We start from the raw sequence: 14,522 nt of genomic DNA, 5'->3' as shown, positions 1-14,522 counted from the left end.
TCTGTACAGAGAATCATGCGGCCATTTTCAGGTATGTTTCTTTTTTCTCTTTCAAACGTCGTCAGCTTCAAGCCATTCTCTGACTCTGACTCCCTCGTTCTCATGCGGCATGTGTGTGTGTCTGTAATGATTTTGCTTCCGGGTTTCGATGACCCGCCCTGACTTGCCTCTGATTGGCCAGTCCCTAACGTCTCGCCCTAACCTGAGCCAATCGTGACTCATTATTTGTAAACCAACCGTGGATTTTTTCATATGTACACAAACCAACCATTACTGATTATTTCCATATGTTTTTGTCCTCCCTGGATATGCAGGCCATTGTTCTTCTTTGTAGCTTATAGCTGAGATGTAAGCTACCTGGCACAAGGGTCTGAACATAGCTAATCTACAGGAATCGCTACTAGTTCAAAAAGTAGCGACGCTACTGGGAAATGTAGTTAAGCTACGTAGCGGCGCTACTTGTAGTGAACTACTGCCCAAAACCACAACTGTCCTAATGGGACTTCCAATTAAGAAAAATAATCAACAAAAATATATAAAAAAATAATAATAATCAATGAAAATAACATTAAATACAAAAAAAGGAAGCATAACCGGACAAGAAGACGCGTAACATATATATATATATATATATATATATATATATATATATATACATATATATATATATATATATATATATATATATATATATATATATATATATATATATATGTGTGTGTGTATATATATATATATATATATACAACATAATATATAAAAATAAACAAAAAATTAAATCTCAGACAAAATTGCGTGTGAATGCTGACAAGCCAAAGCTGAACTGAAATACTAACAGTAAGCACGTGCCAAGTATCAAAAAATATGGCGCTAAGGTGTATACCTGCAAAATTACTTAAAAAGTTTAAATGATAACAGTTAGCATATATATATATTTCAAGTACCAAAATATATGATTCTGAGCGCTACACATAAGAGGACTTCCCATTAAGAATGGCAGAAAGAATTTTGAAAGAACAACAAAAAATAAACATTAAAAAAAGAATAATATTTAGGAAAAAGGATAACAATTTAAAAAAGAAAGCATATCCAGACAAGAATAAGCCTAATATAGGTACCAAAATATATGATTCTGTGCTGTATATCTGCAAAAAGAGCTAAAAAAAAAAGCTGGCATGTTAACATGCTAACAGTGTGCTAAAACCCAAAACATCTGAGGTGTCTTCCTGCACGATTTGCGAATACAGATAAAATGCTAGCTTTAGAATGATAACAGTTAACATGCGTGACGAAAATTAGCCACAAAAAAAGCTAACCACGGATTGATTAATATGAGTAAGGAGCATTTTGACAAAAGTTAACATGCGTCAAGTACCAAAACATATAACACTGAGGTGTATACCTGCTAAATTAGCTGACGAAAATGTCGCATGCTGACAATTGATATACATTAGCAAGTAGCATGTTGTCTTTGGAACGGTTTGAATCGATTGAGAAATGTGGAAGTAGTGACACATTTAATAGAGAATATGACTTAAGGAAAGTAAGTAAGTCCCAGCCAGTAAGTCGAACACATTTCCAGTGAGGGTTGGACTCCGCCAACGCTGTCCTTTGTCACCGATTCTGTTTATAACTTTTATGGACAGAATTTGTAGGTGCTGTCAAGGCGTTGAGGGGTTCCGGTTTGGTGGCCGCAGGATTAGGTCTCTGCTTTTTGCAGATGATGTGGTCCTGATGGCTTCATCTGGCCGGGATCTTCAGCTCTCACGGGATCGGTTTGCAGCTGAATGTGAAGCTACCGTAATGAGAATCAGCGCCTCCAAGTCCGAGTCCATGGTTCTCGCCCGGAAAAGGGTGCAATGCCATTTCCGGGTTGGGGAGGAGACCCTGCCCCAAGTGGAGGAGTTCAAATACCTAGGAGTCTTGTTTACGAGTGGGGGAAGAGTGGATCGTGAGATCGACAGGCGGATCGGTGCGGCGTTTTCAGTAATGCGGACGTTGTATCGATCCGTTGTGGTGAAGAAGGAGCTGAGCCGGAAGGCAAAGCTCTCAATTTACCGGTCCATCTACACTTGCCATCCTCACCTATGGTCATGAGCTTTGGGTCATGACCGAAAGGATAAGATCACGGGTACAAGCGGCCGAAATGAGTTTCCTCTGCCGTGTGACAGGGCTCTCCCTTAGAGATAGGGCGAGAAGTTCTGCCATCCGGGAGGAACTCAAAGTAAAGGCGCTGCTCCTCCACATCGAGAGGAGCTGGATGAGGTGGTTCGGGCATCTGGTCAGGATGCCATCCGGGCACGTCTAACCGGTAGGAGGCCACGGGGAAGACCCAGGACACGTTGGGAAGTTTATGTCTCCCGGCTGGCCTGGGAACGCCTCGGGATCCCCTGGGAAGAGCTGGACGAAGTGGCTGGGGAGAGGGAAGCCTGGGGTTCCCTGCTTAGGCTGCTGCCCCCGCGACCTGACCTCGGATAAGCGGAAGAAGATGGATGGATGGACTTAAGGAAAATTGGGAAATGGGACATTAAATTAGATAGCCTCTATGCACTGAAAAAACATTATATTTTGTTAGTAATCGTTGGAATTGGTAGTTTGAATGTCCAGGATGTGTGCAATTTGTTGACGGTGGAAAAGTTTGCATCAGTTAAAAAATGTGGGGAATGTGGACATTTGAAAATTGGCCAATTTATTTTAAAATGGGAAAAATGTCATGGAACGCATTTTACAACGGAAGCACTTGGCCTTGAAGATAAAGGGCACAATTATACTTGACTATGTTTCTGAAAAAGCTAGCTGCAGCTCAAGGGCCAAAACACCTCCACAAGAGGAAAGGAAAATGAGTGATGAGTGCATATATCTTGCTCTTATTACAGCTCAGATTGACAGCAGAGGACTGAAGGCCATCTTGAGCAGTCACCACTCTGCGCTTCCTCTTTGAGGAGCTTGTTTTATTGACATAGTGACAAATGACAGCTGACTGCCCTTCAGTCTACTTAAAGCACCTGTTCACTTGGGAATGTGTGGCATCCAACTTATCACAAACACACAGGATCACACAGAGTTACTTGCAAACAAAAAAGGCATGGGTAATTTACACATCTGTGAAGGCACCATTAATACCGAAAGGCACATACAGGTTTTGGAACAACATATGATGCCATTTAAGCGCCGTCTTTTTCATGGACGCCCCTGCTTATTTCAGCAAGACAATGCCAAGCCACATTCAGCACGTGTTACAACAGCGTGGCTTCGTAAAAAAAAAGAGTGTGGGTACTTTCCTGGCCCGCCTGCAGTCCAGACCTGTCTCCCATTGATAATGTGTGGCGCATTATGAAGCGTAAAATACTACAGCGGAGACCCCGGACTGTTGAACGACTGAAGCTCTACATAAAACAATAATGGGAAATAATTCCACTTTCAAAGCTTCAACAATTAGTTTCCTCAGTTCCCAAACGTTTATTGAGTGTTAAAAGAAAAGGTGATGTAACACAGTGGTGAACATGCCCTTTCCCAACTACTTTGGCACGTGTTGCAGCTATGAAATCCTAAGTTGTTATTTGCAAAAAAAAAATTAAGTTTGAACATTAAATATTTTGTCTTTGTAGTGCATTCAATTGAATATGTGTTGAAAAGGATTTGTAAATCATTGTATTCTGTTTATATTTATATTTACATCTAACACAATTTCCCAACTCATATGGAAACGGGGTTTGTGTATATATATATATATATATATATATATATATATATATATATACGTGTGTGTGTGTATGTATGCATATATATGTATGTATATATATATATATATATATATATATATATATATACATACACACACACACAATCACATATCTATGTGTATATATATATATATATATATATACAGTACACACACACACTCACATATATATATATGTGTATATCCATCCATCCATTCCCTGCCGCTTATTCCCTTGTGGGGTCGCAGGGGGCGCTGGCGCCTATCTCAGCTACAATCGGGCGGAAGGCGGGGTACACCCTGGACAAGTCGCCACCTCATCACAAGGCCAACACAGATAGACAGACAACATTCACACTCACATTCACACACTAGGGCCAATTTAGTGTTCCCAATCAACCTATCCCCAGGTGCATGTCTTTGGAAGTGGGAGGAAGCCGGAGTACCCGGAGGGAACCCACGCATTCAAGGAGAGAACATGCAAACTTCACACAGAAAGATCCATATACAGTACACTCACATAGAGAGATATATATATATACACAGTACACACACACACATATATATATACCTGTATATATACTACTCATGGATATGAATACAGCTTTAATAGCGCCTGTTAGCGTTAGCTTAAGTCGAACATACTGTATATACATACTTTTCTATTACTACATATTCACAAGTATTATTTCCTTATATGACGTGAAAAGTTGTTTTACAGTACCTGTGTTGAGGGCAGTGTGATTCTTAGGTTGGATTTATTGGTCATTTGGGGTAAAGTATCAATATTCTACCCAAAACTGTGTAGAATGTTGTTGTTTTTTAGTCAAATTTGATCTTCTTCGTTCATAGTTGAGGATGACAACCTAATTGAGACAATAGAATGCTGCCCTCTACCGGTTTGAAGTAGACAAACGGTAATAAATAAACAGATGTTTCTAAACTTGGGAGTACTTTGCAATAAAACAGAAAACTATCAAAATAGCTCAGTACATATATTAACGACTATTTCTAAGCAATATACATATTGAAAGTTTGTACAATTTGAAAAAAAAACCAACTGATTTAATGTTAGATGTGATTGCACTCAAAATGTAGTCAACCGCCATTATAAATTTGCTGTGTTTGTGCATTAGTTTACACCAGTGGCGGGCCGTGCATTTCCCACCTAAGCCTTCAGTGATGTCCAACTTCAATGATTACCTCTCCAAATACCATCAATTATGTCACCACATGACCATTGTTGGAGGAAATACCATAGAGAAACAAAACGGGTTATTTTCTGGCGCATTTAAAAATCCATAACACCAGTATCAGCAATTAAAACATATCTTATGTGGTACTGTCAAAATTTAAATTGCAAAAAACATTAAGAAATGAAATATTTGAACTCACAATTTTTGGTACCCATTGGATGATAAGCCGTGTAAGCCAGTGGAAACCCTCGTCGATTCCCCGATTTCATCGCCAATACCGTCTCACAAAATGTAGTTTCCCTTTAAATATCCTTCTTGAAAATGGCCTCGCAAATATATATCTGCCACCTAATCAACATTTTGTTCTCCTTCTTTGTGGGTCAAAACTTCATGTTTCCTGCTAAGTTGCAACTTAGCAGGAATGACAAGTGAGTGTCCAATCACAGTCTCGTTAACATCAGGCTACCTAGAGAGGCTACTGTCAACAACTTGTGATCTGATTTGCTATCGCAACTGTCAATCAACTCTTTGTGTTCTCAGATTCATCCTCTAACGGTCCCAGTGAGTATCCAATCAAAGGACGCGTAAATGTCACGTTCAACCTTAGGCCAGCTAGAAAGCCTTACTGACAACAACTTGTGATCTGATTGGCTATTGCAATTGTCTATCACCTGTATGTGCCCATTCACGTATGGCAACATAAGCTAGCTGAATTCTGATTGGATAAAAACTCTAAATTAAAAACAACAGTGCTGGAAGGAGCATAATATGACATGAAGAAAATATGAATACTTTTCGATATTTTGGGAGAGTAAATAAATCATTACTTTTATCTGTAATTATGATCATATCTGGTTATGTTAGGCCAGCAGAGAAGGCTTTGCTGGCCCTGACACCACTGGGTTACAGTAAACCAACACGACTGCTCAATCGCTGACAGCAATAAAGAAGCAACACATGAAGTGAAAAATATCAATAGCATTTAATGACCAAAGATATAAACATTTAAATATCCATCTGTAATGTGACTGACAAAATGTTTACAAAGTTAGCTTTTTGTATTCTGCTGACTGTTTTGCATACAAAACTGGGAGTGGCATGATGGGAGGCTGGCACGGAGAGTGGGAATCTGTCCCGAATACGACAACGTAAGCGAAACAACATTCTTTGGATAGGACGTAGACATAAGCGTTTTTTAAATTGTAAGATTTTTTTTTCCTGTAAATTGTGCTGACACAAGCTTCATACACATTTTATACATTTGTGTGCTATTCAAATATTTGACACAAGAGCCAAAGAAAGACATAAATCAACTAAAATTCACATTATATATGTATAAATTGATTAAGCAACAAATACATCAATTTCATAAGGAAAACATTCCTTATTTTGTCCAGGGTATAATTAGTTAAAGGTGCCATATGTAATAATTTAATGGCTCTGAAATGTCAAAAGGCATTAACAAATCATGTTCTTTTCAAATACCTCTATAACTGATAACGGTAGTTTAACCAGGATATGGTCATTTCAAACTTAGATTTACATTCCCAAAATATTGTTATTGTTTTCATTTTGATGCCCCGCCCTATACCGTTTTGACCAATTAAAAAGTCAGTGAGTGTGTCACATCCAGGTTGCCAGTTACATACCGCCATCTTCGTCGAGCTACTGCCACTGGTAAAGTTACTAAACATGTCAGACTTCAGTAAATATAAAAGGCGTCGTTATTATTCTCAACCTATTCATGACAAAGCCAGGAACAAAATGAGGATTTGTATGGTGATGCCTTTGAAAGATGGAGATGATTAAAGGTGGAGAATATGTTTTCATCCGATGCCAAACTTGCCAATTTCCTCCTTGATAGGTAAGGTATTTACGTTTTCTTATTACTTTTAATAAATGGAAATACTCATTTCATCCGTAAACTATTTTGTCCAATACAGTCTATGACCTTGTCTAACAAAGCTAGTATGTTTGTGCAATGTTGCTTATAGTGCGATGTTCAGCTCCCAGTATAATGCTTAGTTGGCATGTCAATGACACATCAACATATAGGCTAACGGGGGAAATATATGCCCGTTAGCCTGTATGTCAATGTGTCATCCAACTGACAATATATTATCGACAAATAAAACCAATGTGGATATGGGTAGTGTCAGTGCCTATTTCCTTCTCAATATGCTGATACGCTGAGGAAATGGGTTCCACCATTAGCACGGCTAATTGCGGTTTCTGCTACTGTATGTGCATCAGGCACGTATGGGGTGGTATTTGCTTGGCACAATATACTGCATTACATATAATGATTTTCTACTTTGTGTATTGACATGGTAGTAGGCTGTATGATTTATGCATAAAGTGGGTTGGCTCATAAAATTGCCCTCTGCCCTGAAAGATGGTGATGTGCGTACATGGAAGAGAATGCAATGCGCCAGGTTGAATGCAACATGGAGTTATGCTAAACGAAATGTGGCGGTAATTTTAGTGTTGGCCTTGGCTTGCTATCAAAGTAGGCGATATGTAATATATTATTATATATAATTATTTCCATGGTGGTCCGTGCGGTCAAACTATAAATTTTAGCAGGGTAATGCCAACAATCTGTCCCGACTCCTGACAAAAATATTGCAGCGTAACTTTACAAGTACATTTGGCTATTTGACATCAGTAAAATGTGGCATAATGACTTAGTAAACCATCTTGCAAGGAGCATAAACAAGAGAAACCTACTACTTAGGACTTGTCACTTGGCATTTGAAGTTCCTTGGAGTAGGATTCGGATTTGACTGCGTATCTGGCGACCTGAGTCATGGAGAGTGGGAAGGGACTACAGAAGTGTGACCGTGATTGCAGTATCATTTCTGGCCACATTATTACATCTGGCACCTTTAAAGAGCTAAATAAATGACACGGTACATCAGGCAGTATGTTTCTTTACACCTATTTGTGCTTAAACTGGCAGCATCAATTCATCAGATAAACTTCACTGAAGTCAAATGTTGATCCTCAACCATTTGTACACCAGGAGGAATGTTTCATACATTAATACACAAAAGTTGAAAGTGTTCCGAAGACCATGCAAATAAATACTGCACATTAAAAAACAAAGCAAAAAAAAAATAAAAAATACAACACTGATCTCAATACTTTGCAGGCAATCAACATTTTTCAGAGCAGTGTTGTTTAAATTCAATGCTGCAAGGTAAAAGCTATGTTTGTTTGTTTTTTCAGTATATTTTTAATGCTAAGTTTTATCAAACCTTCCCCTACATGCTTGGGTACAGCAGAGATGCACAACAGCAGGCTGACATGTCCATAAACATCCTACACATTCACTTGTTAAGTCAACAGATGACACAGCCTTTCAGAATCAGGTGTGTGTGTGTGTGTGTGTGTGTGTGTGTGTGTGTGTGTGTGTGTGTGTGTGTGTGTGTGTGTGATGTATTAGAAATGTACGAAAAATCTGTGCTTTGATTCATGACTGAACCACAGTTTGAAGAAGGCATAAAGCAGAGTCCTTTCCTTCCGCGCTTCTTCCTGTGTTTAAAAAAAAAAAAGTGATGACGATACAGGATGATGTGGAAGTAACATCCAGAGTGAGTGGAACAAGGCACTGCAGGCTGGAACAGCCGGCAGACAGAAGAGGGAACACAACAGCATTGTACTGCAAACTAGAACAGGAGTCATTTAAAAAAAAAAAAAAGAAACTTTATAGTATAACATGATCAGCAAGTAATGCTGGAACCAGATCACATGGGTACACAAAAAGAGGGTCAATGTGGGGATACAATTGTAGTACTTAACAGTTTAGGCTCCATTTTACTTGTGAGAACGTAACAATCAGGTCCCTTTTTGCAGTGAACTGACTGACCTGTCACGTATTACCCCAAAATATCGTGTGATGTGTGTGCTTGATTAGTGGCGAGAAATAAGCAACATTTTCAAAACTCTCTGAAAACTAGTCATGTATTTCAAAGTAGGCTTCCACACTGACCAGAAAAATCTATCATCTCCTTCACTTGTTTGAAAAAAGACCGTCCTGATATGATATTGGTCCAATATCAGCAAAAAAAAAAAAAAAACAAGTATGGGATTATATCCGTTTGCATCTAAAATCCCTGATGCAAGCAGTCTCAAGTAAGGGGTGTCCCAGTCTGAAATTGATATTCTGTAGGTCCGATATCATCAAAAAAAGTATGGAATGATATTTGCTTGCATGTAAAATGTGTTATATCATGTCCAATACAAGCTGTCCTGCAGGGTATTTATTTGCAAAGCTGGACAGCCAGCACACAAGGTTGGTATTTTCTTCTATTTTAGTCAAGTCATGAATGAAAAGCAAACACGGTACGCTGTAGGCTGCAGGGGCTAGCAGCTACACAACAACTAAGCACACAATAGCACACAGGCTACAAATACATAATAAGTGTCCTTAAATGAACCATATTCTAGTCTAAAACAGCACATTTGTCAATATTAACAAGTATCACATAATTATACCCAAGGAGTAAGCAAAAACCTGTCTAGAAGGAATGATAGAAGGAAGAAGAAGCAAAGGGAAACAACATCTGCAATTGGACTGGACAAAACCTGATGTCACTGAAAGACTGAAATTTATGGAGGCTGACAACACATGTTGATGCATAATCTGCTGAAGGTGGAGATGGCAAACGATGATGATCTAATAATAATAATTGCATATTACTTACACGTACAAAGTCTCCAAGGCAGAAGCATAGTAAGAGTATCCTTTCACAGACGTGTCTGCACCATTTAACTTACTGTACTTCCTCATGAGCTTAACTTCATGAATTATTGTGACCACGAGGTGTCACGAACAAAACTATTTACCACTCACGTCAACTTAAAGACAGCATAAGTCTGTCCTTAGGTTGGTGATTTTCATCCATACTATTGGTCTCCGTTTAACTAATTTCACTCGATCAAACCTTTTCTAGCATTCCATCCATTTTTTACGCTTGTCCCTTTCGGGTCGCGGGGGGTACCGGAGCATATCTCAGCTGCATTCGGACAAGTCGCCACCTCATCGCAGGGCCAACACAGATAGGCAGACAATATTTACACTCATATTCACACGCCAATTTAGTGTTGCCAATCAACCTATCCCCAGGTGCATGTCTTTGGAGGTGGGAGGAAACTGGAGTACCCAAAGGGAACCCACACAGTTACGGGGATAACATGCAAATTCCACGCATACAGACAGCGAGCCCGGGGATCAACCTCAGGACCTTCGTATTGTGTGGGACGTGCACTAACCCCTGTTCCACAATGCCGCCCCTTTTCTAACATTCCACACTACAAAATAATTAACGTTTGTATGATTTGTGCTGATATCACATCTGATCATTATCAGTATTGGCCCATACTCAAGCCTCGGACCAGAAGTAAAAAAGTTGGATTGGGACACCCCTAGCAAAAAAAGTACGCTTTGCTACACGTCTTAAAATAAAGCGGCAAACTATGTGTGGGTGGGAGAACCGATCGATTGTTTTATCTAGTGAATAAGCTAAACCAGTTAAAAATGTGCGCGTAAAATTAGAACTGTAACGCACATAGCTATGCCAATTGTCTCGCTCCTTCATGTTATGTTGTTGTATGCGACATATCTTCCTGAGAACCAGCGTCCACTGCAGTAAACATTTGTTTTTAATCTAATTATTTTGTCAAAGTTGCATTTTTGTGGAAAAATATATCAGTGTTCTGCAAATGTGCTTATCACAAAATGTCTGGTGCAGAGGATGCTTGTACTCGGAGGATATGGCATCGGTTACTGTACGTTGGGCAAGTGCACAGTTACAGTGTATGTGTGATAAGTGGATAATAGTGTTTCTTGGAGACAAACACAGCTCATTAGCATTAAAGGGAGAGACACTAAACCTCTTTCCAGGAAGTCTTACTAAATTACACTTTTAAACGGTCTAAATTCCAGCATCAAAGCTAGTTTTTGACCAACACACTTCCAATAAACTACAGTGGCACTTACTTTAAAATGTTGCAAAATAATATAATATAGGCTCCTTCATAAATTCTCAATGTTGTGCAGGCACCAGTTTTGAAAAAAGTCTGACATGGCCTCTGTTTTCATTGGTCAGTACGTGTGCACCATCTACTGGACAAAAAAATATTAATTATACTGCAAGCATCACTCCTGTCTGGTTTATTATCAGTTTAGTGCAATGAATTGTCACTCGTAACTTGTAAAATGTCAGCTAATAAATACATAAAATAATGTAAAATGAAATATTTCTTATATGACGGGAAAATTAATAGGGAAACTACTACAGAGGAGATACTCAAAACTTTGATAATAAACGCAAAAGGCCACTGAAAAATCCCATTCTCCTTTCAAGAATAAGCAATGTTATTTTTCTTCAGTGTAGTTGCGCGTCATGTGTTCTTCCGCCGCGTGCACTGTTACTAGTTCTCCAGCGAGTCTTAAGGGATTGCGTATGTAGCCACAAAACATAGCAAAACGAGAACCACCTGTACGCACTCAGGATTATATTATTACATCTTTTTTTTACCTTTATAATTGATATTTATTTACGCCACTTTTCTATATTTCCTGTTCTTTTCGAGTGGGAGCAGATCAAGATCAACTCAGACTTGGACCACTTCAGATTGTTTTGTGTCGCTGAATAATCAACATCGGTTTATTTTTTCCATCGTGACGTCATCAATTATGTGAAAAAGCCAACGTTATTCTTAAAAGTAATAAGGAATTCCAAATTACCTCATTTGGCGCTAAAGTTTTGGCAAAACAAGCCGATGGGCTAAGCCTCCGATATTTTTTGTTCTTTTTTGGTCTCCCACCTTGGCGTTGCTTTGTGGTTGGAATGAGAGAAAGAAGAGATGCTCTCGCTTTGTGTACCTGGTTGGCAGCACCTGTCAAAGGTGTATGCAAGGAAGAATGATTTGAAGGACAAGCAGAACCACCATGGAGGGCTGCAATAAATGAGCCCCTCCACACTGGGAAGTATTCTCCTGCAATGACAGACAACGAGACAACTTGAAAGCCATTTTCAAAATGTAAAAAAAAAAAAAAAAAAAAAATTACATAGCCATTACAGTGGAACCGCGATTTTCAAAATGTATTGTTTCTTGAACAGGGTTCGTACATGTTCTTAACGCAAAGCAAATTTCTCTATATTCGACAATCTAAATGTGAATAATGGATTCCAGCCTTGACATGGTCAATATTTTAGCTCAGTACAGTTTGAACACAACATAAAGTGCTATACAGTACTGTATATCAAACAAACATAAAACGGGGATGATGGATTAACTTTGTATTCACTAACAAGCTAAAACAACAAAAGCGACAAGCTCAACTGTTGTCTGTTTGTGCTTCTTTGCCAGCATGCAAACACCCAAAAGTTCCTTTGGTGCCCGCACAAACGATTACCGTATTTTCCTGGACCATAGGGCGCACTGCCGATGAGCGGGTTTATTCAGGTCTTTTTTTCATACAAAAGGCACACCGTTTTTAAGGTGCATTAAAGGGGTCATATTATGATTTTTTTTCTAAATTGAAAAAACTTCCTTGTCGTCTACATAACGGGTATTGGTGGTTTTTTGGTCAAAATGTTGCATGGATTATGTTTTACAGATCATCTTCAAGCCGCTTTCTGACAGTCGCTTCAGGATGCGCCGTTTTGTGGGCGGTCTTATTTACGTGGCTCACTTTTGATTTTTTTTTTTGTGCAAATAATCATTAACTTTAGAATTTGATGCCAGCAACACGTGACAAAGAAGTTGGGAAAGGTGGCAATAAATACTGATAAAGTTAAGGAATGCTCATCAAACACTTATATGGAACATCCCACAGGTGTGCAGGCTATTTGGGAACAGTTGGGCGCCATGATTGTGTATAAAAGCAGCTTCCATGAAATGTTAAGTAATTCACAAACAAGGATGGGGTGAGGGACAAACTCTGTAAGCAAATTGTCGAACAGTTTTAAAACATTCTCAAAAAGTTATTGCAGGGAATTTAGGGATTTTACCATCTATGGTCCGTAAAATCATCAAAAAAGTTCAGAGAATCTGGAGAAATCACTGCACGTAAGCGATGATATTATGAACCTTTGATCCCTCAGGCGGTACTGCATCAAAAACCGACATCAGTGGGTAAGGGATACCATCACATGGGCTCAGGAACATTTCATAAAACCACTGTCAGTAACTACAGTTGGTCGCTACATCTGTAAGTGCAAGTTAAAACTCTACTATGCAAAGCCAAACCCATTTATCAACAATATCCTGAAATGCCGCCGGCTTGGCTGGGCCGGGGCTCACCTATGATGGACTGATGCAAAGTGGAAAGGTGTTCTATGGTCTGACGAGTCCACATTTCAAATTATATTTGGAAACAGAGGACGTCGTGTCCTTCAGAACAAAGAGGAAGACCTGTCCCCCATCAAAAAACTGTGGCGCATTATGAAGTGTAAATACGACAGCGGAGACCCCGACTGTTGAACGACTGAAGCTCTACATAAAACTAAAATGGGAAAGAATTCCACTTTCAAAGCTTCAACAATTAGTTTCCTCAGTTCCCAAACGTTTATTGAGTGTTGTTAAAAGAAAAGATGATGTAAGACAGTGGTAAACATGTCCTTTCCCAACTACTTTGCCACGTGTTGCAGCCATGAAATTCTAAGTTAGTTATTATTTGCAAAAAAAAATAAAGTTTATGAGTTTGAACATCAAATATCTTGTTTTTGTAGTGCATTCAATTGAATATGGGTTGAAAAGGATTTGAAAATCATTGTATTCCGTTTATATTTACATCTGACACAATTTCCCAACTCATATGGAAACGGTGTTTGTATATCGTCTTGCTAAATGTTTCAATTGTTGCTGCTTATTGTACAATGTACTTTGTTTCAAGTTACTAGAGTCCTCTCGAACACTTGTAGTGACTTTTTCTTTATTGAAAACGACCAGCAACAAATCAAGCATCTTTTTATGGTGTTATTTGAGACTATCCGTGGAGACGGGGTTCGTAAAAGTGCTTCGAGGTCGGTAAGCACAGCCAGAACTATTACATACATTAGGCGCACCGGGTTAAAGGCACACTGTCGATTTTTGATTTTTGAGTGAATTAAAGGATTTTAAGTGTGCCTTATAGTCTGAAAAAAAAAAATATATGTATACCGGTATGTATATATATATATATATATATATATATATATATATATATATACATACATACATATACACACATATATATATATATACATACATATATGCATATATACATACATACGTATATATATATGTATGTATATATATATATACATATATATATATGTATATATATATATATACATATATATATATGTATATATATGTATGTATATATATATATATATATATATATATATATATATATATATATATATATATCAATCAATCAATCAATGTTTACTTATATAGCCCTAAATCACTAGTGTCTCAAAGGGCTGCATATATATATATATATATATATATATATATATATATATATATATATATATATATATATATATATATATATATATATATATATATATATATATATATTGCACTGCTATGAAACAGTAACA

At 38.1% G+C, this 14,522-nt stretch overlaps 1 protein-coding gene and 1 long non-coding RNA gene across 3 annotated transcripts in view; both read right to left on the bottom strand.

Annotated features, from left to right (window-relative positions):
* The window catches only part of LOC133534982 (uncharacterized), a 52,775-nt gene extending 48,125 nt beyond the window's left edge, over positions 1–4,650 (bottom strand). Inside the window, exon 1 of the long non-coding RNA XR_009802116.1 lies at positions 4,446–4,650. This is a non-coding gene — a long non-coding RNA (uncharacterized LOC133534982). The remainder of the gene's footprint in view (positions 1–4,445) is intronic.
* Positions 4,651–5,880: 1,230 nt separating this feature from the next.
* LOC133534961 (voltage-dependent calcium channel subunit alpha-2/delta-2-like) overlaps positions 5,881–14,522 on the bottom strand; it is a 107,216-nt gene continuing 98,574 nt past the window's right edge. The window contains exons 37-38 of one of the 2 annotated variants that reach the window (XM_061874327.1): positions 11,810–11,922; positions 5,881–8,588 (exon numbers count right to left, since the gene is read on the bottom strand). In XM_061874327.1, coding sequence (XP_061730311.1) covers positions 11,827–11,922 — 96 coding nt within the window. In that variant the 3' untranslated portion in view covers positions 5,881–8,588; positions 11,810–11,826. The remainder of the gene's footprint in view (positions 8,589–11,809; positions 11,923–14,522) is intronic. The other variant, XM_061874326.1, reaches the window with a different exon arrangement.

The sequence above is a fragment of the Nerophis ophidion genome, linkage group LG16 (genome assembly GCF_033978795.1).
Source record: "Nerophis ophidion isolate RoL-2023_Sa linkage group LG16, RoL_Noph_v1.0, whole genome shotgun sequence".
In the NCBI taxonomy this organism is placed as follows: domain Eukaryota; kingdom Metazoa; phylum Chordata; class Actinopteri; order Syngnathiformes; family Syngnathidae; genus Nerophis; species Nerophis ophidion.
The sequence above is the reverse complement of the archived record's forward strand: the minus strand, read 5'-3'. Positions and strand labels throughout refer to the sequence as shown.